The sequence below is a fragment of the Triturus cristatus genome, chromosome 5_2 (genome assembly GCF_964204655.1).
Source record: "Triturus cristatus chromosome 5_2, aTriCri1.1, whole genome shotgun sequence".
NCBI classification, from domain to species: Eukaryota; Metazoa; Chordata; class Amphibia; order Caudata; family Salamandridae; genus Triturus; species Triturus cristatus.
Genome location: NC_140588.1, coordinates 989,484,402 through 989,505,986, shown reverse-complemented (window position 1 = coordinate 989,505,986; position 21,585 = coordinate 989,484,402). Strand labels below are relative to the sequence as shown.

Here is a 21,585-nt window from a genome sequence, read left to right as displayed (position 1 = left end):
TCGCAAGGGTCTTAACAGAAACGAGGATTGGATGACTTTAATTTGAAAATTGTAACAATTGTCCTTGACTTTAATACCTGTCCAGGTACTAAATTATTGTTACTGACATTGTATGCTTTTCATCTAGCCCCTACTGCATATTCTTTATAAGTATCTTCATATTATGCTTTAATTCTGTTGTCACAAACCTCCTTTTGATTTACCCCTACCGACCCAACATGGCCGCCACACAACCCCACCGCGTACTAACAAGTCACCGCACTGCACATATGAACGCGTCATATCTGAGTCACATCACGTGCCCAAACACTGCTGCCTTATCCGGGCTCCCGCTGGCTTCTTCGTACCAGCGATCGCGCTAGTCACTATCACATAGGTAAGTCCTTGCGCCAACCTGCTCCAGCCCTTCCCTCTTAGACTTACATGCCTGTTATTCTTTTCAAATTATTCCCCCCTCCTTTTACTATTCTCTAGGCAAGTCTCTTGGATTGACAAGCTGCCTTATACACGGACGCCTTGAAATCCCCATCGGCGCCGTCTTCTCCAATTAATTGGTTTTTTTCCCTGCACTGATCAAAGCCTCAACACGGACGCCTGAAATTACCTTCGGTGCTGCTCCCCATCTCTGACCTTAACTGCAATTGGGTTTTCCCTTATTCTCTGGTGAGTTTTTCGTTATTCCACCCATAACCGCCTCCCCGGCACCCCACTCCCCACCTAAACATATTCCTTCCTTTTTTAGGAACCCTCTCACTCGGTTCCTGTTGGTTCCACGGTAATTCGCGGTCAGCTCAACGCTCAGCGAGATTAGTATTCTTCAATGCATTGGGTTAATCATCACCCTTAATTATCACTCACCTTCATTCCACACGGTTAATTGAGCTAGGCACCTTTAGCACACAATCAATCGACAGTCCCGTGTCTCTATAACACGTTATGGCACCTGCGAGCGTCTCTTCACCTCACTCGCTTTTAAGAAATATAGTACCTTTTCCTCACTCTGTCTGGCCCTTACAATGGTCATGCTAGGTAAATTGACTGTTTGCTGTCATTCCCTTGGTTCTTACCGGGGTTGGTAATCTCTAATGTAATCTCACTTCAAAAGTGGCACGCAACATCTAGATTGCCATTATTAAGCTTGCTGTGTGGTACATTCTCTTTTCTTTCTTTTTTTTAAAATTATCTATAATTGCTGAGACATTAATGTTTTCTCCTTCTTACTTTTCCTTTCACTTCCTCCATTTTTTACAGGTAGTACCCTCTCAAGCTTTTCATTTAATTTAGTCCTGATGATGATCTATATATTCTTGAAATAGATCGAAACGTCGTCGACATGTTGAACAGCATGCATGTTAAACACATGAGTTAAGAATTGTGCATGACTGTTAACTTTCTTCAAAGCTTGCCCTTCCATTCTTTATCGGCGATAAGCTTGTTTGGTTAGCCTGAAAAAATGTTTTCTTTTGAATAACTGTGTTTGTCCATAATTGTCTTGTTTGTAGAAGGTTTACAGGACTGTGGCCCACTCTAATTTGTTGGCTGTGCATTCATTTATTATATTTATTATTAAATTACATGTCCGGCTGGACATTTGTACTAATATAGAGCCAATTCTGGTCTATATTTATTGTTCATTGTATCGTTTTTTGAAGGACCTTTTGTTGTTCTAAACAGTCTATATGTACAACATTACTAATCTGTGATAAAATAAAAATCAATGCTATCTGTATACTTGAGTGAAAATGTATGGGTATAAATATTTTAAAAACAAAGTGGCAGAGGACATGTCTATCTTCAGAAACACAGTCATGACAAATAGTGTGTCTTTATATGCAATGAGAAAAATATTTATCAAGACACTGGGCTAGGATGTGTCTTATTCCCTTTCTTGAGACTTACATAAGCCCTATTCACTAAGCAACATTGAATAATTTGATGGACTACCTGTTATACAGTTGTGAGAAGTTGGCCTGGTATATGCTGTCCACTAATTAAAGTGAGCACCGTGTACCAGTCCAAACAACCCTTATGGTGATTAGGTCAAAGACAACCTTTATAGAAAGCTATCCTAGTGGTAGCTGTGGAGAGCAGCCTTCAGGCTAACTCTCAAAGGAATGTAAAGCAGCTTGTTTTACCAGATCAGAACCTCCCGAATAATCAAATGAAAGGAGAACCACACAAGTGTTATATAAAATATATGTATTTATTACTAAACACTCTACTAACCTCTTTATGAGATTAGAGCACAAAGCACACAATACTTAATCAATAAAACGACAGTAAATAGCACAATACACAGCGGGCTTCAGGGGGAGACCGAACCATATACTAAAAAAATGGTATAACAACAACGACTTCACTAGACACAGTGCCTAGAGCACGTAGAATCGCTGAGACCCAAAGAAACCACTTAAAGGAGTGACACAGGGAGCCCACGGAGAACGGCTGCAGTGTGGGAACACAGACGCGACCTCCGTACAACTCTATGGGAAAGGCGCGGTTGGAAAATTATAGTTTAATGACACTTCGGAGAGGACTTCCAGCAAACCCTTAGGAACATAGAAGGTTCTAAGGCCAGCACCCTTGTGAGTACCGAGGTACCCGTGTTACCTATCCCAGAGGAGCCGGGTGCATAGGGGTCAAGTGATGTCGTTTTCAATGGCGTGATGCGTAGAAGTGCTGCTGCCGGGAAGATGAAAAGTGTCCAGTGGAATCCAAGCCTGGATCCGAGGTGAGAAGAACCTGAAAGCAGAGGGGACAGAGTCTGGGTCACTTCAGGGTGACCAGGGGCTCGGTAGACGAATGCCCACCGATGTCGGGTGCTTCAGGTGTGAAGATAGGATGCTTGACTATGCAGCCACGGTGACCAGGAGACGTCGACGACGACCAAAGTGCGGAGGTGAGCTGTCCCACAAAGGATGTCGAGTGCTGAGGGGGTCAGTGTCCGGATTGAGCACCAACAAGCTTTGGCAAATGCAACCCACGCGGGCAGAGGAAACAAGTTACGGTGAGGACCAGCAAGGTCCAGGAGACTCTCCAAGCTATGGGGAGTCTGGGCACGTCTGGAGTAACCGGGAAGCCCATGGGAAATCAAAATTACCTTCACAGGGACCCACAGGCCAACGGGCCAAGGATCATGAAGGGACCTCAAGCTGAATCACGAAGTACCAGCCTGTGTGGAGTGGAGGCCGGAAATCTTCGGTGGAAATACTGCTTGGGGTCAGGACTACACGTAGTCCAAAGCACAGCCTCAAGGATCGCCAAAAAGCATATGCTGCTGCAAAAGTACACGTTGCACAGGGGTTCGGGTTGCACGGTCCCCACGAGGGATACTGGTCTCAGGATTGATGAGAGAGCAGATCGACCTCAGAGACGCTCAGGAACCCACCTCCTGTGTTGCAGAAATCTTCGGAGTCCTCAGGAGCTCGGGAGATGCAAACCGGTCAGATGCGTTAAGGTTTCTGCTGCTGCAGGGGAGTAACTCCTTTACTCCAAGGGAGATTCTTCTGTCGTCCAGCGAAGTGTAGACCGTCTAAGTACTTGGTTTCTGCTTGCAGAGTTTAGTCCAGGAAAAATCTAAAGTTCTGTAATCAGGTTTCCCACTTTATAACCAGGGAAGGGGTTGGACTGACTCTGTGGACTCTCCTATGGGAGGGGCAGGACAGAGAAGTAGCCACACCCATGTCCTTTGTCCAGTTTCGCGCCAAAGCAAATGGCTCCTGCAACCGGTTTGAACTAGAATATCCATGGGGACACCAAATGTGCCCCAATTGCAGACTTTCTGGCATCCTAAGAATGCACCCACCCGGCCCCAATACACTAAAGCCAGTCTGGGAGGTGGTCACACTACCCTGTGACAGGAAACCTATTGTCAGGACTTCCTCTGCTCGAGCTTGGCTGAGCAGCAGGAGGTCAGACTTGTGTCTGTGGATGGCAGCATCCATTTTGTGATGCCCAGGTTCGAGAAAGCTGGCACCGGGTATACCAGTGTTTCACATAAGTCCCTCTAGGAGGGTGGAATCATACCCCCCCCATCAGTTACTGACGGGGAGGTATGATTCCAAGGTGTTGGCACCAAACACAACATGTTTCTAAGCAGCCTCTTTAAAGTTAGCATTTACCGCGAGGTTATAATGCACTTAAGTATATATCGTTGGCTGCATCACAGACAACCCCGGAGAATAGGTTCCGGAGGCTGCAGAGGGGCCTTGCTCATGCAGAGGCACCCTCTCACACAAAACCCAGCACCCTGCCTTCAGGATTGTTAAGGCCTGCCATAGGGGTGACTGATAGGTTTATATGGGTAGTGATTTAGAATAGATATAGGGAACCTATGTCTAAGTAAGAGCCCCTGAGAGGCCTCTGGGGTACCTATGCCCTGGGTACATGGTGTACCATATACTAGGGACTGATAAGGGTACCCCAGAATCGAATCTGGAAGGTACCTTAAGTACATGCACAACCAATTTTGGGAGAAAGCAGATAAACTGGGGTCCTGATTAGCAGGATCCCAGTCAGACTAGTCAAAAACCAGCAAAACACCAGGAACAAAGTGGGGGTAACCATGCAGTCAGATTCCACCTTCCTACAGTAGTTACCACATTTATTAATGACATACCCCAGTGTACCTAGAGAGTGAGAAAGCCTGACTCCACTCCTGTGACACAGTTCAGGTGGGGGCAGCCCCCGCGCTCCAGTGGTGGTGCTCTGCAGTTGCCTAAATGGAGCATTTTCTAGCTTTCAGTCAATAAGTAGGCAAAGCTCACGAGAGTATTGGGTGCTCCTAGTTTTGTGTGGGTCGATAATTTACATATGATAGGAGCGCGCGCACACAGATCCCTCTGCCTTTCTCTCTCTTCCTTACTGCCCCTCATCCTCACAGCGATAAATCACTGGTACACGCTTGTCACCAAGACATCCGCCACCTCGAATTGGCTGGGTTTGGAACGAACACCATCCTGTCACACACACTCCAAGCAGAACCTGGTGGAGGCGTCGACACCAGCATTAGAAGCAAAACAAGTTTAGCAAACTTTGTCACCTGATTCCGAAAAGCCATGGGTGGGGCAAAAGAAAATCTTTAGGAAAGAAACTCAGAGAAGCAGGTTAAGGGAACAATTCACTCTAATTATAATGTTTGAACGCATTCCCAAAGCCACCGAGCTCATTGAAGCACGCATGGAGATGCATAGCGTTGTCGTCATCCAGCAGGCACCACGGGGCCTATGCACTTCAGCCCAGAGGACAGGAACAGCTGAGTCACCTCAAGAGAACGGAGCTGATCCACTAGCAGAAGAGGCAGTGAAGAAACGACCAGCAACAGTGGGAAATCGGAAGATTGCTCAAAGAGAGAAATGACCTAATCTGCCTCTCTGATATGCAGGCGTGATACACTCACCACTAAAGATAGAAATTGTGGAAGTTGCAGTGAAGACGCATCCTCTGTTCAAAAAACTGACTCAGAGCATCCAGGCAAGGGCCAAACGCACCTACGTCATCAAAAAAAATCTTGAGCAGGTTTCTCGGCAGAGGCGGTGCTACAACCACAGAAATGTGCTGCAGAAGAATCTACAATGATTAGGAAACAAACACCACTGGCTACCACTAAGTATACACTATGTGGAGTTGACACCAAGGAGGGGTGCAGAGAGGGGCTGTGCTGATCTGAAAATAATACAATTGCAGCAGGATCTTAGACGGACATGACGAGGATATCCAAGGATAGCCTACTTTCTATATAAGCCCTTACATAGAATATCAGGGGGGAGCATCGCTCAGCCCGACAAGCACGAGATGTCCTTTAAGCACACGTATTGTGTATAAAAGACATTTTGGAGGCCTCATAAGAATGAGATGGCTGTTTCGACAATAAGCATACAAGACCCTTCGAGATCTAGGGAGTCCACGCACAACCAGATATTCCACCAAGAATTAGACAATGCTTGGATCAGGGTGCACAACCCCTACTCAAAGAGTTTATCTCCAGACCAAGTAACTTTTGGGGAACAAAAACCCAGTGATGTGCAAAGGCTGCAAACAAATGGTATATCAGTATCAGTATCAGTATACCAGCAGTGTTATATGGTTTATAAATAAAACTGATTTCTACTATCTTATGTGTTATTACATAACATCTTTCTCTCACCCAAAAGGCAAAAGAAATCTTCCTCATTAGGAGTGACATCTCCCTGCTCCATGACATTAAATAGCCACCACCCACCCTCAGTTACTCACCCTGTCCCTCAAGCATCACGATCCCACCTTGTGCTCACTCGAGTAAGCAGACACGAATCGGTTTAGTGGCAGCACACTGAGTGACAACCCACAGGAAAGAACAACACGCTGACCATAGATCAGAGGAGGGACAATTACCACATGAGGGACAGCAGAGTGATTATACACAAGAGGGGGGGGGGGGCACTAACCATAAGAGATGGTACAGATGGGAGGCCTGCAAGCAGCTGTGGCCGAAACGATCATGGGATCCCGTGAAGGGACCAGTTAAAACACAGTAAGCAGCACTGAATACTACAACGTCATCAGGTCACGTGCTTTTATGGACTGGTGAGTCACCCATGGGAGCTGCTGACAAAGGATGGGTTCGTTTGCATTTCGCTTACCAGAAAACCTCAGTGACACCCTGCGGGGGGGTGCAGAGGGTTGAGGCACGCCTACGAAACGTCAGAGGACATTAGAACAAGCTGACTCCACACCCGAGGTTACTGCGCCATTCACTTGGCGCCCAAAGAAATGAGTAATTTAGATTGCATTTGAATACCTCATAGCGCTCCTGGAAAGAGGTAGAAGAAAGAAGTTAATGTCTCACGTCTAGGTTTTTGCCTCGGGCAGACGCAGCGGGTCATCCTGGAGGGCGAAAACAGTGGGTAAGAAGGCAATGTGGACGACAGGCCCTCAGCTCAGGAGTGGCTACAACGGCAGCAGACATGAGGCTGGAAACCCATTTCGAATGTACCCATTATACGCATGCGGTGCATGGTGAAAGGCTTCATCCGCAAGAAAGAGATGGATAGACTCGGATAGCACAAGTGAGAAATGCCAGGGGTGCATCTGCCTCACTGTGCCTACTGAACACAGAGGAGACGTTTGGCATGGGCATACTGCGAATAACAAAACATATTTTCTCACACTCTCTCCAACATGACAGTAGCTTTACAAGGTGTTGCCGCTCGCGTCACACTGTCCTGTGTAACACAAAGGAACCTTTTCTTTAATTCTCATTATGCGCCACAGTGCATAGGAAGGTCCCAGAGCCATTCCTTGAATAGAGGATAGACTGAAAACAGCCAAGGGAGAGCTGTTCAACAAAGTACACTGAAAGTATATATGGCGAGTGTGAAAGGAGGGTCTAGGCTTCAAACTCCCCTACGTTTTAGACATTCAGATAGAATAAGTGGGCATAAGTGGGTGAAACTTTATACTCCCAAATGGATATCGGTATAATACCAGTACGTACATGTCTATGACATAATCCTGCCACCCTACATGGAAGTTGGCCACCATATGGTCACCAGACCACATCTTAATGCTTCGTGAAACACCGCTGTTAAAGTGACCCCAGTGAAAGCAACTACCATCAACACAGTTTAATCCTCTCTACTACACAAGAACTGCTAACATTTCATATAAAACTTGTTTTGATTGATGTTGGGGATTACATGGTGTTAGAAATAAGGGTCTCTAGTTGGCAATGGCTGGCCACTGTCCAAGTAGGGACCCTTCTTCCTAAGTCAGAGTAAGCAGCCTACCCCCTTTGATAACCCCTGCTCAACCCTGTGGTAACGTAGCACGAGCAGCTAGGCTTTTCTCAGAGGCAGTGTGTGAAGCATTTATGACCATACACAGTAACACAATGTGGAACACTACAAATGGACACCACTCAAGTAATTATAAAAAATAAGTATATTTATATAGACTTAACACGAGACCAATAACAGTAAAAATCCACAATACTAAGACCATAGGGTTACTTTAAAAATGCTGCAAAAATAGTTCAAGGTGCACAAAATGATGTTCAGTTCAATGCAGTGGTCTCTGCGACCCTTTTACTCACAAGGTATCTGGATTCTGTAGCAAAGCAACAAAAATGTCGCTAAGGAGTTGTAGCGATAGATTTCCCTACGCTAACCAGCGATGCGTTGAATCCTTACCGCAAGGGAGGATGATGCGCTGGGTTGCGGGCAGGACAAAGCGACAAACTTCTGCACGCTAAGCCGGCGATGCGATAAAATCCTTGCCGCTATGGGAGGATGATGCGCCGAGCCTGTTGCGTGTGCGATCTTGCTGCGATCAAAGAAAATGGCACACCGCGAGGGAGCGACGATCCCGATGAGATGCAGGGAAAATGGCGAACGCACGGCGTCCGCGCTGCAATGAACTTGGTGCGATGATTTTTGGTTAGCGAGCGTTTTGGGGCACGCTAACAAACAATGCGACAATCTTCCGGTTAGCGAGCGTTTTTCAGGCCCGCAGTCAGGCGATACAATAACTTGGGTTAGCGAGCGTTTTAGAACCGGCTGACAGGTTCTGCCATGATCTTCGGGATAGCGGGCATTTTCAGCCCGCAGACAGGTGATGCGACGTACTTGGGTTAGCGGGCGTTTTGGGGCCCGCTGACAGGTAATGCGATAATCTTCGGGGTTAGTGAGCGTTTTCAGGCCCGCCGACAGGTGATGCGACGATCTCCGGTAGCGAGCGCTCGGCGGCAGCAGAGCGACGATTTTCCTCCCGTTTTCTAGCTGCAGCGGCTCGCTAACGGGGGTTAGCGACGATTTTCAGCACTCTTTTCTCAACAGTAGAACTAGAGGCCCTGGAACTCACAGGAGCTTCACCTGCAGATAGAAATCCTCGCTGGGAGGAAACAGGAGGCTGGTGGTGGAGTCTGATGTGCCTGAGACTCCTGCAGGAGGCTAGCTCTCTTCTAGCCCTTGGGTGATTGCTGTAGCCAAAAATAAAGGTTCCTTCAAAGTCCTTTTCCTCTTCTCCCAAGTCCAGTAGTAACCACTGCAGGCCAGTCCAAGAAACAGCACACAAGCACAAGGACAGTCCTCTCCTGCAGATTCCTTCAGTTACACAGACAGAGGTTCTTCTTGTTGTCCAGGAGCAATACAAATTGTAGGGGTTTGGGCACAAATATTTATACCCCCAAAGTCTTTGTTCTTAGAAGTCACAAGTCTCTGAACCCAGCCAGAACCAGTTCTGCCCAGCCCTGGAGCACTTTGTTTACCAGGCTGCATCCTTCCTTTCAGAGAGAGGGGGTCTGTCTTCCGGAGCACAGTGGGAGGTGGAGCCAGCATTCACCTTGCCAGGCACAGCCCTATTCAAGTGCAGGAGCTACCCCTCCCCTCACTCCAAGGCAGATCTCTCTATTCAACCTAGGTCTGACTCAGCCTGCCCTGTCCCTCCAAAACCAGACAGCTAATACACATAATAGCAGAGCACACTGGAAGGCTTAGGCAAGAAAGTACCTATACTCTAAAAGTGGTAGTTTCAAACACAGAATATAAAAATAACCTTCACCTAAGATGTATTTTAATATTCTGAGCTCAGGTATACGAACTTCGTTTTTATACCATGTTCTGTGGGTCAGTTAGGACCATAGAATGGAATAGCCAAAACCTCCCATTCTGGCCTATGGAGAACAAGTAGCCTTACGGTAGTGAAAAACGAAATTGGGTGTAATTCACTACTAGGACATGCTACACACATTAGAGCATGTCCTACCTTACACATACAATGCACCCTATCATAAGGGTGGCTTACAGGATGCCAAGGGAAGGTTCAGGGGCTGGGAAGTGGGTGCACTTCACAGCCAAGATGGCAGTTCTGGACTGCACGCAGACACTGCAGTGGCAGGTCTGAGACACACTTTACAAGCTGCTTCTGTGGGTGGCACAAACCAGTGCTGCAGGCCCACCAGCAGCATTCGGTTTACCAGCCCTGGGCACACACAGGCCACGCTACTAGGGACTAACAGGTAAACCAAATAAGCCAATCATGGATGTACCAATTCACATGTCATCTTTACAAAGGGAGCGTTCGCGCTGTGGCACTGAATGGCAGTGGCACAGCGCCCAGAGCATCTATAACCAGCAAAAACAGAGGAGACACAGCGAAAAAATGGAAGGGAGACTCACGCCAATGGTGCCAGGTCTAACACGCATCCCCTCCAGCTGAAATGTGGGGAGAACTACACATCCCCTTGGAAGTTCTCATCACTAAGGCGGAAACATCTGGACAGACCATCAGCATTGGCGTGTTCTGTACCAGGGCGATGTTCCACCGTGAAGTCCATACCCTGTAGGGAAATGGACCACCTTAACAACTTGGGATTCTCATCCCTCATCTGCATCAACCATCTGAGGGGCCTGTGGTCTGTCTGAACCCGGAAGTGAGTTCCAAACAGGTAGGGTCTCAGCTTCTTTGGTGCCCAGACCACAGCAAATGCCTCACACTCAATTGCACTCCACCTCTGTTCCAGTGGAAGTAACCCCAAACTGATGAAGGCTACAGGTTGGTCTAGTCCCTCCTCATTCATCTGTGACAGAACAGCCCCCACCCCATGCTCTGAAGCGTCTGTCTGAACAATAAATTTCTTAGCAAAGTTGGGCGCCTGGAGTACGGGTACCGTACACATGGCAGTCTTGAGGGCATCAAAAGCTTTCTGACAGGTGTCAGTCCAGTTCACAATCTTTGGCCGCTTATTGGAAGTCAGCTCAGTCAAGGGGGCAACAATGTTGCCATACCCCTTGACAAACCTCCTGTAATAACCTGTGAGTCCTAAGAAGGCCCTCACCTGGGTCTGGGTCCTTGGGGGCTCCCAAGCCAGGATGGTTTCAATCTTGGGCTGTAGGGGTGCCACCTGGCCACTCCCTCCTTGGTGTCCTAAGTACACCACAGAACCCTGCCCAATCTGGCATTTACTGGCCAGGATTGTGAGGCCTGCTCTGCGCAGCGCCATCAACACTTCCCAGAGGTGGTGCAAGTGGTCCTCCCATGAGGAACTAAACACTGCAATGTCATCCAGGTAGGCGGCACTGAAATCCTCCAACCCAGCCAACACCAGGTTGACCAACCTCTGAAAGGTGGCAGGGGCATTCTTCATTCCAAAGAGCATCACACGGAACTGGTAGTGCCAATCTGGTGTGGAGAATGCTGACCTCTGCTTTGCCCCATCAGTTAAGGCAATCTGCCAGTACCCAGATGTTAGATCAAACGTGCTGAGGTACCGGGCAGCCCCTAACCGATCTATGAGCTCATCAGCTCTGGGGATGGGGTGCGCGTCGGTCCTCGTGACTGAATTGAGACCTTGGTAGTACACACAGAACCTAAGTTCTGGCGTGCCACCAGGCGCTGCAGCTTTTGGTACCAAGACCACGGGGCTGGACCAAGGGCTGCTAGAGGACTCAATCACCCCTAGGGCAAACATTTTGGAGACCTCCTCCTTAATGCAGGCCCTTACCCTGTCAGTCACTCTGTAAGCCTTGTGCTTGACAGGAGGACTGTCCCCGGTGTCTACCTCATGGACGCACCAATCAGTGACACCAGGCAATAAAAATAAATCAGAGAATTGCCCCAACAGCTGGTGGCAATCTCTCAGCCGCTCAGGGGTCATTGTGGTGGAGAGGACCACACCCTCCACTGACCCATCCTTCTCTCCTGCACACAGGAGGTCAGGAAGAGGCTCACTCTCCTCCTCCATCCCTGCATCTGTGGCAAGAAGCATGCCCACTTCAGACCTCTCAAAGTGGGGCTTTAGGCGATTCACATGCAGGACCCGCAGGGGGTTCCTCGGAGATTGAAAGTCCACCAAATAGGTAACTGGACTTTTGCGCTCCACCAACTCAAAGGGACCGGTCCACTTATCTTGGAGCGCACAAGTCTCCACTGGGGCCAGTACCCAAACCTTCTGACCAGGTTGAAATTCAACCAGAGTGGCATTCTGGTCGTGCCAACGTTTCATCTCCTCCTGGCTAGCTTCCAGATTTGCCTCAGCAATCTTTCTGAAACGCTGAGTCTGGTTCCTGAAGGCCAAGATGTAGCTAAATACATCTTGGGGAGGTTTCCTGGGAGATTGCTCCCAGCCTTCCTTGACCAGACTCAGAGGCCCTCTTACCGGATGGCCATAGAGCAGTTCAAAGGGACTGAACCCTAAGGACTTCTGTGGCACCTCAGGGTATGCAAACAACAGGCATTGCAAGAGGACGTCCCACTTACGCCTCATGGGCTCTTCTAGGCCCATGATCATGCTCTTCAAGGTCCGGTTGAACCTTTCAACCAGACCGTTACCTTGGGGGTGGTAAGGAGTGGTGAACTTGTAAGTTACCCCACACTCCTTTCACAGAGACTTCATATACTGGGAGATGAAGTTGGTCCCCCTGTTGCTCACCACCTCTCTGGAGAACCCCACATGGGAGAAGATCCCCATCAGTGCACGTTCCACCACGGGGGCCGTCACTGTCCTGAGTGGGATGGCTTCAGGGTACCGGGTGGCATGCTCCACCAAGACCAGGATATACCTGTTGCCCATGGCTGTCTTGGGGTCCAGAGCCCCCACAATGTCAATGCCCACTCGCTAGAATGGGGTACTCACAACTGGAAAGGGCTGGAGTGGGGCTTTGATCTTCCCCCCACTCTTCCCACTTGCCTGGCAAGTCTCACAGGTTCTACAATACGTATCTGAGCTCTTGCGCATCTGGGGCCAATAAAAGTGGGTGAACAGCCTCTCAAAGGTCTTGGTCTGCCCCAGATGTCCTGCCAATGGAATGTCATGAGCCAACCCCAGTAGGAAGGCTCTGAAGCACTCGGGTACCACCAGCACACGGGCTGACCCCGGCTCAGCAGCCTTAGGCCCGCTATACAGGAGACTGTTCTCTGACAACCTGGGCGACTGCGTCTTTTATTCTGGTGCCATCTGCCTTATCGAACAATATTATGGTACTAACAGCTTAACTACCAGTCTATAACATCTGTGCTCCTATCTTTAGATGGCCCGTCCCACTTTTTATGGTGCTTGCATTTCTGATTACAAAGGCGGTATTAGGTTGCTCTTGCTTGCTTGCCTTCTTGTATATTAGAAAGAGACATCCAAGTTGAAACATAGGACTTCTCGCATGGATACGTTTTTCTGTGTTACTCATGCTCAGAGTGCTTTAGAAGTGATCAGCACTGTCTATCTTTGTTATTAAAACTTTCTTGAAATGCTTATTATATTATACGTATGCTACAGCTATCTTCATAAAACAACCTTTCAGTCCTAAAAACCCCAGGCCAAACCTCCCCAAGGGGAAGCACGAGGTGGCTGATCCATTACACAACTAATGTAATTGGCAAAAGAGAAAAAAAAACATTTCAACCTGTGAAAGAAAAGAAAGATGCTCTTGCACAAACGGCAATAGAAGTATAAAAATAAACTTAACTAAAGATTTGTGCTATGTCTTTAAATTAAACCTTCAATGGAATATTGTGTAATTATCACTCTTTAACTTTGTTATGTTAGACTCCCTATGTCCAAAAAGCCCCTTGCACTGATGGAAAATATTCTGTGTGCGGATGTTCTGCTTCTGAAAGAGCAGAATAACATCACTCATAGCAGTAAAGTTAGAAAACGGCTGAAGTAGGCTTACCCACTGCCCCCATGGTGTACTGGAAGAAGAAAAACGTGAATGGCACAACAATAGACCGATGAACGAAGGGGACTGGCTGAAAGCCCATTTAACCCCTTCCATGCTCATGACGGAACGGTTCCGTCATGAGCGTCGGTTGAGCTGTGCTCATGACGGAACCGTTCCGTCATGAGCCCGCCCGCGCAAGAAACGGTCAGCACCGCGGCGGAATTCGCGCCGCATGGAAGGGGTTAAGTATAAATAGGTGTATGTATGTATATTTTTTAACTAAAAAACAAAAAGTTAAAGTGAGGTTATATTTAGGTGTTGAAATAGGATTAAAAAAAATAGCATTTTAAACCCCAAAAACCACTGAAATTCACCAGTTATGGTTTACTGAGCTAACATTAACTTGCACCCCCCCCATGTACAGCGTATGGCTGCACATATTACGTCACTCATGACATATTCAATTTTTACATTTTCAAATCCTTTTTATTACCATTTTTTTAAATCTAATACATTTGAATCAATACATGTTTCTTCCGAGGTGTAATAGCTAAACAGTACAATTATTTTATCAGATCACACTGTAGACTGTAGCACTTTTAGAAAGAATTCCTACGTATACGTTTGTTGTTTGATAGCTAGACTCGAACAGAAAGGACTGACCGTGTGATATGTGGAACATCTTAAGCATAAAACGTTCAAGCTGGAGGCCCATTTAATCAATAATTATGTTATGAATGGATAAGGTAGCCTGTTAGTCTATGGTTATCAGAATCAGTGTTGATATGTGGGGGAAATATCCCTAGATGAACTAGTCTTAAACGGATGTAAGTAGTATATGGGGAATAGAAAAGAAGTAACATTCAGAGATCAAGGGTGTATGTCCATGGCTTTACTATCACATTAGCAGCTAGTGGGATTCACGCATGTAGATCTTCATTCATCCATTAAAGTTACAGCCAGTTTTAACCGCTGTGTGTCCCATTCTAGGGCTATTGGGCATGTGCTTAGGCCTCTAGCCTCCTCTCTGTGTAGGGCTGTACTTTCAGCCTTCACTCATCTTATTAAATCTTGACACCAAGTTCCAAGTGATTGCGGATAGAATTGGTAGAGTGAGATAAGCGCTATAACTAACACTTGAAGCAACATAACCCCCTCTCTTTTTCCTGAATGTATCTTTCCTCACCTCTATTTATTCATGCTCTTTCTTTGTCTTTTCCTCTCAAGCTTACCCTCTCGGTCTCACTGACTCACTGCTCCTAACTATGCTGTAAAAGGGGTTGTCTTTGTAACTGGAAAGCTTGGCTACCCCCCTCCCCTTGAACACCATTGTACAGCGAGGAGTTGATGTATGCAGAGGACCAAGCTCAAACTCTTGAGCATACTCTCATGTGGTGCCCAATCAATTTAAATACATCTTTCTTTACAGCAGTGATTTACTAATATATGTTATTCGAAAATGTGTTGTTGGAAGAAATCATCAACCAATAGCTGCACCTACATTCTGCATTTAGTCGACAGTATCAAAGTAATAAATGTTGATGTGCTGCCCTAGCAAGGAACATCCATCCTCTTTACTTCCAGGTCCATTTTCTTCATCCCATTGCTTACGCTACGACGTTCACCTATCCCCTGGCAGACAAGCACCCGGTTGCTTTTTAAAAAAAGTTTCCCCTATTTGACATTATGCTTGTGTCACAACCTATTTTGTATCTCCTATTCCTTTAGGTCTCTTATTCCCATCAAACGTTATGTTCATTCCAAACCAATCATAGATTGAAGCCCACATTTGCTCAAGAAAGGGAGAAGTGTGAGCAATGGTTTGAGTAAGATAAAACCAGGATTAATGATGATGCTCTGTAATGTCCTGGGACCAATTTATTGATCTATTCCTTACTGTATGAGGATACAACAAAGCTTTCAATGAGGGCCAGACTCCCAGTCAGTTCCTAGTGTCGATGCTACAGGAATGCAATATGTAAAGCATGCAACTAAGTCACACACTATCAATGAACCTTCTGGGCTTTCTAGTGTGTCTACAACCCAAGCAGGCTTTTTCCAAGCATAACCCTTGATACCCACGTTTGCGGCCGATGTCGATCCATCTTCAAGATTCTTCCCTTCTTCACTCTTCTACAATCCAGGCATCTCCAACGTCCAATACTATAAGCTACCATACACACTTATTACATGCTTTGGTGTGGAAAACCGTGTCTCACCCTTCATTGCCCTTTCATCCATTTATATTCACACCCAATTCCCTTTTTCAAAAGAACCAGGTATTGCACCAGTATTCACTTCATGTCTCGGTTCATATTTTTTTGTCTACTATACATTCTGTTCTTTATTTCAACATATTTGCACTGTTTTATTCTACCTCTGCATATTCATGATGGACACATTTTGGTGCATGGAAGGGTACCTTTCAACAAAAAAAAAAAAACGAAGATTCCTCTAAAGAAGAATGTGGCTAATGCACCTAGAACTCCACAACATTTTACTAAGTTCTACCTTTACACTCAAAATGTTGTGCATCACTAGTTGAATACTTTTATTCACCACACCATTAAATTGTTCAACAAGCCTCTTTTTGTTTGGATGAAATAGAACACAGTGATGATGTTTGATTCAATAATTCTTCAGCAACTCACATTTAATTGGACACAAACTGTGGTCCATTATCTGACACCAACTCCTCCGGACATTGCTCCCTTGCAAAAAAAGTCTCCCAAGAATTTGATAATGTTCACTGATTTCACCTCTGTTACAAGACTTTACTCAGAGGCACTTTAAATACTATTTGTTAGAAATGGCGATTTCTGGTTGGCTAGGGCTTGCGCCAAAGCCAGGCAGAAACCACCACTCTAGTCAGGGCTGGGGAGTTACACGCCAAAGATAACCCCTGCTCACCCCCTTGGTAGCTTGGCACGAGCAGTCAGGCTTATCCCGGAGGCAATGTGTAAAGCGTTTGCGCACGCACCCAGCAACAACACCCAAGGCCCACCACAAAGGAAACTCCACACAAGGCATTATATAAAAATAGCCTTTGTATTATACCAAAACACATTAGATAATAATCACACAATTTACACTGTGCCACTGGCACTGGGCAGAATTTTACAAGGGATTATATGTACAGGGCCACATGGACCACTATCAGGAATTAGCACTTTTAGAACTTAACACTTAGAACATAGGATATAAAATTACAGTAGCACAAAATTAGAAAATGTAGCGCACAACCAGTAACCACTGGTAACAGGTAAGTACCACCTACGCAACCCTAACCCCCTTAGGAGAATATTGCGCAGGGAACCAGGACCTCACTAGCACCACCTGTACTAGGGGAAAAACAACCACCTAAGTATCACAATACCTGTAGGGGTATAAGCTCATTACACATGATGCATCACAACACATTCAGAGGTGTAAACACAAGGCACATGACGCATACAACACATTCAGAGGTGCAGGTTAGGAACAATAGCGCAAAACTCACATTAGCCACCACCTGTGACAGTCCCTAGGCCAATTGGCCTCGTAGGGGGGCTAGGACGCCCTGTGTCCCAATGTCAGGGGCCTAAACGTGGCAGCTGCCCACTAAGTGCTGGGCAGCTGGGAAGATGATGGGGCCAACGTTGGAGCCTTCCAGGGCTCTGAATACACAACACTCGTGGCCCCCTGAGCCCCTCTGGGCTCTGAACTAAAATATGCCCCAAAAGCGGGGGACGTCCTGGGCTCACAGCCAAAGATTGCCCTACTCGTTGGAGTCCCGCTCGGGGGACTCGTGACAGACAATTCGCCCCGTCGTTGGGAGCGTGCAGCGCGCTCAAGGAATACTGCCCCCGGGGTTGGAGCGTCACGTGCTCTTAACTGACAGTGTCCTCATACGTTGGAGCGGCCCGCTGCCTTCCGGGGCCGCTCTGAACATAAAAATAAACTGCCCCCATATACGTTGGGGCCTCATGGGCTCACAGACAAAGAATGCTGGCCCCTCCGGTGGAGCCTCCTCGTGTGGGGGCTCAGATGCGGACAGGAACCACCCCGAGCCCTCTCCTTACCGGGACTTCCGACGCGCCGACTCTGCTCTGCTCCCTGGTGTCGGCTGCAGCATCCACGGGGCTCTCCCCGGGGTCACGGGAGCCCCGCCTTCAAACCAGCTGCTGGCTTCTCCGGAGTAGCACGTCCCAGGGCGGGGTGGGCTCCCGCCTGGGCCTCTTGACGCAGCGCTCTCTCGGTCACGGCGTCTCTCTCCCGGGGCATACGCAGGAGCGCGGGGTGGGCTCCCGCTTGCTTCCTGCTTCCGTCTCGTGGCCCGCCCCCAGAGGATGCCTGACTTCCGGTAAGCCCGGCCGCGGTGGTGATTCTCTCCGCTTTCTCCGAAGCGCAGGGTGGGCTCTCGCCTTCGTATTAAAGTCGAAATAGGTAGAACCAAGCGGGGTGGGCACCCGCCAACGACCACGGCAATGTCCCTGGCAGGGTGGGCACCTGCCAGGGGTCTTCCGGAACGGCCAAGAACGGGGCAAATGCCGGGTGGGCACCAGCTTCCAGAAATAAAGCACTCCTAGCGCTAAGGATAAAAGCGAAAGCGCTCTCAGCGCTAAAGGCAAGTCCAGCAAAGTTCTCCCCTGCATGCAGCAAGGCGGGGGGGGGGGGGCAAGGCTGGGCCCAGAGCCAGCTCACTGGGCCTCCAGGCAGGGAGGTAGTCCAAGTGGCGGTCCTCTGGCCCAGCAACAGCAGCAGCCCCCTCAGGCAGGATCCTGGAAGAGAACAAATTGTAAGAGGACACAGCCCCTTCTTATACAGTGAAACCCTTTGTTTCAAGGTGCAGGGGAGGGGCGAACCAGTTACACCTGGTTCCTGAGCACTTTGTTTTGCTCAGCCCCTCTCCATATTCAGAGAGCAGACCAGGGTCATCAGTCGCACCACCGGGGGCGGAGCCAGCATTGTGTGGGGAAAGCCCAGCCCTATTCAGGTCCTAGGTGTACTCCTCCCACCCATCTGGCTGCTGATTTCCCCATTCACCACTGGGCGACTCCTCCTGACTGGGGATTCCCTAGCCGGTCACATGACCTCAGTCAGCCAATCACGCGCCAGGCAGTCTCTGCACATTTATGCCAGCGTCCAGAAGTGACACTTTCATACTAGCTACATGGACACCGCACACATCATCGCGCAGCATTTCATCACACGAGTCCGCACATACCAAACTCGTACCTGCACTCCCCACGCATCAGGAACTACCAGGGACACATACATTCCCATGGGAGGGCAGGCCAACCTCACTACACGCACGCACTTTACCTTGGGACACAGTGGTAAAGTGCGCAGAAACCAAAAATCACTAACACCGAGTCACAGTAAAAAGCAAAAAGTTTCAGGGGTGAACCTGCCAGAAGGGCCAAGTCCAACACTATTCAACCAACACTAGTTCCTCATTAACTCTGCGCAATTGTATGGAGCAGAAAAGTCCACACCAATATGTTACCATGTTCCCTATAGATGTCCACATCAACACATCACCATCCCACGTACCCACCAGACAACTCCAATCCGCCCAGCTCGCCTTCACCTCCATCGCCAGGATCAACATGACCAGAACAGGAGAAAGATATTTCTCTTACCTCGCTGACAAGACATGGAACTCCCTGCCCCTGCACCTCAGGCAATCAGCATTACTGACCCAATTCGGGAAGGACCTCAAGACCTGGCTCTTCGAATGATCCGCCACACAGTCTGACCAGCAGCCGCCCCGCCCCTCCCCCTCCACCCCCACGCCTCCCCCCACGGGTGAGTAGCCGTGCTTTACAAGCCCCTGATTGATTAATGCTCTTTGCAGGTATTTGATTGGCACAATAGGAGTTTCTTGCACAACCTACAACTTGTCACTTCTCGTATATGACATACAAACTCTCACAATATCCTTGTCCATTCCTGGTCACCAACATCTAACCTAGCCCTTCTAGGAGGTGTTGATGTGCTGGTGGGGGGCACAACACATCAACACTCATTTATGGCAACAGAATTTGAGATAAACACAGATCACCAGCCAGCCAGTGATGTATATGTTCTCAAAGGTGCCAGGAAGGCAACTTCACATATTGTGAGCTTGATTTATCAATTACACAAGTATTGTTTTGGGATTAAGTATGCACCAGGTGTGAATTATGTTAATACTGATTGTTTATCTGGGATGCCAATCCAGGGTACTCGTTACTCGTGAGCCAGTGGAAGATGAATGGGAAGTAACTCATGTGGCAGAATGTAATTGTTAGGCCATCAGCAGGGAGCAATGATTGATAGAAATTTATAAGGATGTTAAGTTGATAGAAATAAAAAATGTATGTTTCTAAGGGTTGAATGAGGATGGTGTATAAGTTGAATTGCTTCATAACTTATAAGCTAGTCTTGTCAGAATGTTTAGACTTTGATGGCATATTGAGGAGGACAGACCGATTGGTGGTTCTGGCTGTGCTGAGAAGGAAATTCAAGAAAGTGTTAAAAGAATGAAATGAAGGCATTTCGGTAATGAAGTGAAAGGCAGTCATCCTGTTCTGTGGCTCTACTGTGTCATACTTATCTCAGTGATAAACCTTTAAATATATCAAGGATTTTAATTTATTTACAGTATATATGGGGGAATGGAGATGCAACATCACCATCTAATAAAAATCTTTGAGCAGATCCAGTAAGCTAGTTGAAATTGAAAATAGGCAGGAGTTCAGGCAGTTGAATTATCTTAGCGACAGAATAAGTGCTCTATGAACACAAGCAACAAAGAAATGACATATCCTTAACAAGAAAAAAAGCTCAAAAATACAAATGTAATTCATTGGTAAGAATCACACACCTGGAAGTGACTTGAGGAGATGTTTCTCAAGAGAAGTGTACTGATTCATTTTGACATACCAAGTCTCACTCATTGGGCAGAGGTATCACGCTTTGAAGCACAGTCTGGCCATTTGCCCGTCTGAATAGCCGGATTTAGTGCAACTGAGCCTCATATATTTAAGTTTTCTTTTTAAACGTTAGCTTATGATCCAAACGCCTGAAAACACACAATTCAAGCAGTTATTCAACACAAAACTGTGGTCGTTATTCGTTTTAGTAAGGCTGCCTTTGAATCATTGCATGCCTCTGCAAAGTGTACTCATCCCTGCACTGTAATGCAATGTGATAGAAACATATATAGATTTTTAAAACAATGAGTTACACACCACAGAGCTATCTGGCGACAGAACTGACATCTTTGTTAGCCCGGTTCAGTGCCATTCATACCAGGGTTTGCTACAGAAACTCTAGATTAAATAATATATAAAGAGACAATGTCTAGTGCTGTGTTATCAGCAGTAGGAAAATGCACAGTTCAGACTTCAGCACCCGTAGGAACACAAACAGACACTAGATCATGGGCTGCAGGTGCTCCTGTGTATCAGCGATGCAGCTTTACTTCCTGCTCCAAGAGGCAACAGCAGAGGAGGTAGGAACATTTCAACCGCAGACTCACCTATGCAGAGCTCAAAAACATAGGCGTAGTAGGACCAGAGGACCACCAGGGTGATGATGAGGACAGGAATCCAGGACAGCACCCGCTGACAGCACCGCAGCCCCCTGGACAGAGCCATCTTCCAGCCCAGATGCATTCTCATCGGCCCTGCCTCCGGATTGGCTTGCCGGGCCTGCTCAAAGAGGAAGCGCAGAAGGGAAGAGGGCGATCGGTATTCTATTACGGGGCCCTTGCTAGCACGGCAATCCCGCAGGCGTCTCAATTGATAAACCTTTTGTGCGCGGCCATATTTGAATGGAACAATTTCGCATCCATTATAAACTACAATAACAAAACTGTCATGTTTTATGAAAACATTTTCACACAATGTAATATTTCCCTCAAACGTGCTATTAGTTATATACAATGTTAATACTGTTCTAATTTAAAATAAAAAAAACTATTTTT

General features: G+C 47.3%; 1 protein-coding gene across 2 annotated transcripts in view; it reads right to left on the bottom strand.

Moving 5' to 3' along the window:
- ZDHHC15 (zDHHC palmitoyltransferase 15) overlaps nucleotides 1-21,360 on the bottom strand; it is a 189,775-nt gene extending 168,415 nt beyond the window's left edge. For both annotated transcript variants that reach the window (XM_085608240.1, XM_085608241.1), the window contains exon 1: nucleotides 21,139-21,360. In XM_085608240.1, the coding sequence (XP_085464366.1) occupies nucleotides 21,139-21,280 (142 nt within the window). In that variant the 5' untranslated portion in view covers nucleotides 21,281-21,360. The remainder of the gene's footprint in view (nucleotides 1-21,138) is intronic.
- Between the last annotated feature and the right edge of the window lie 225 nt (nucleotides 21,361-21,585).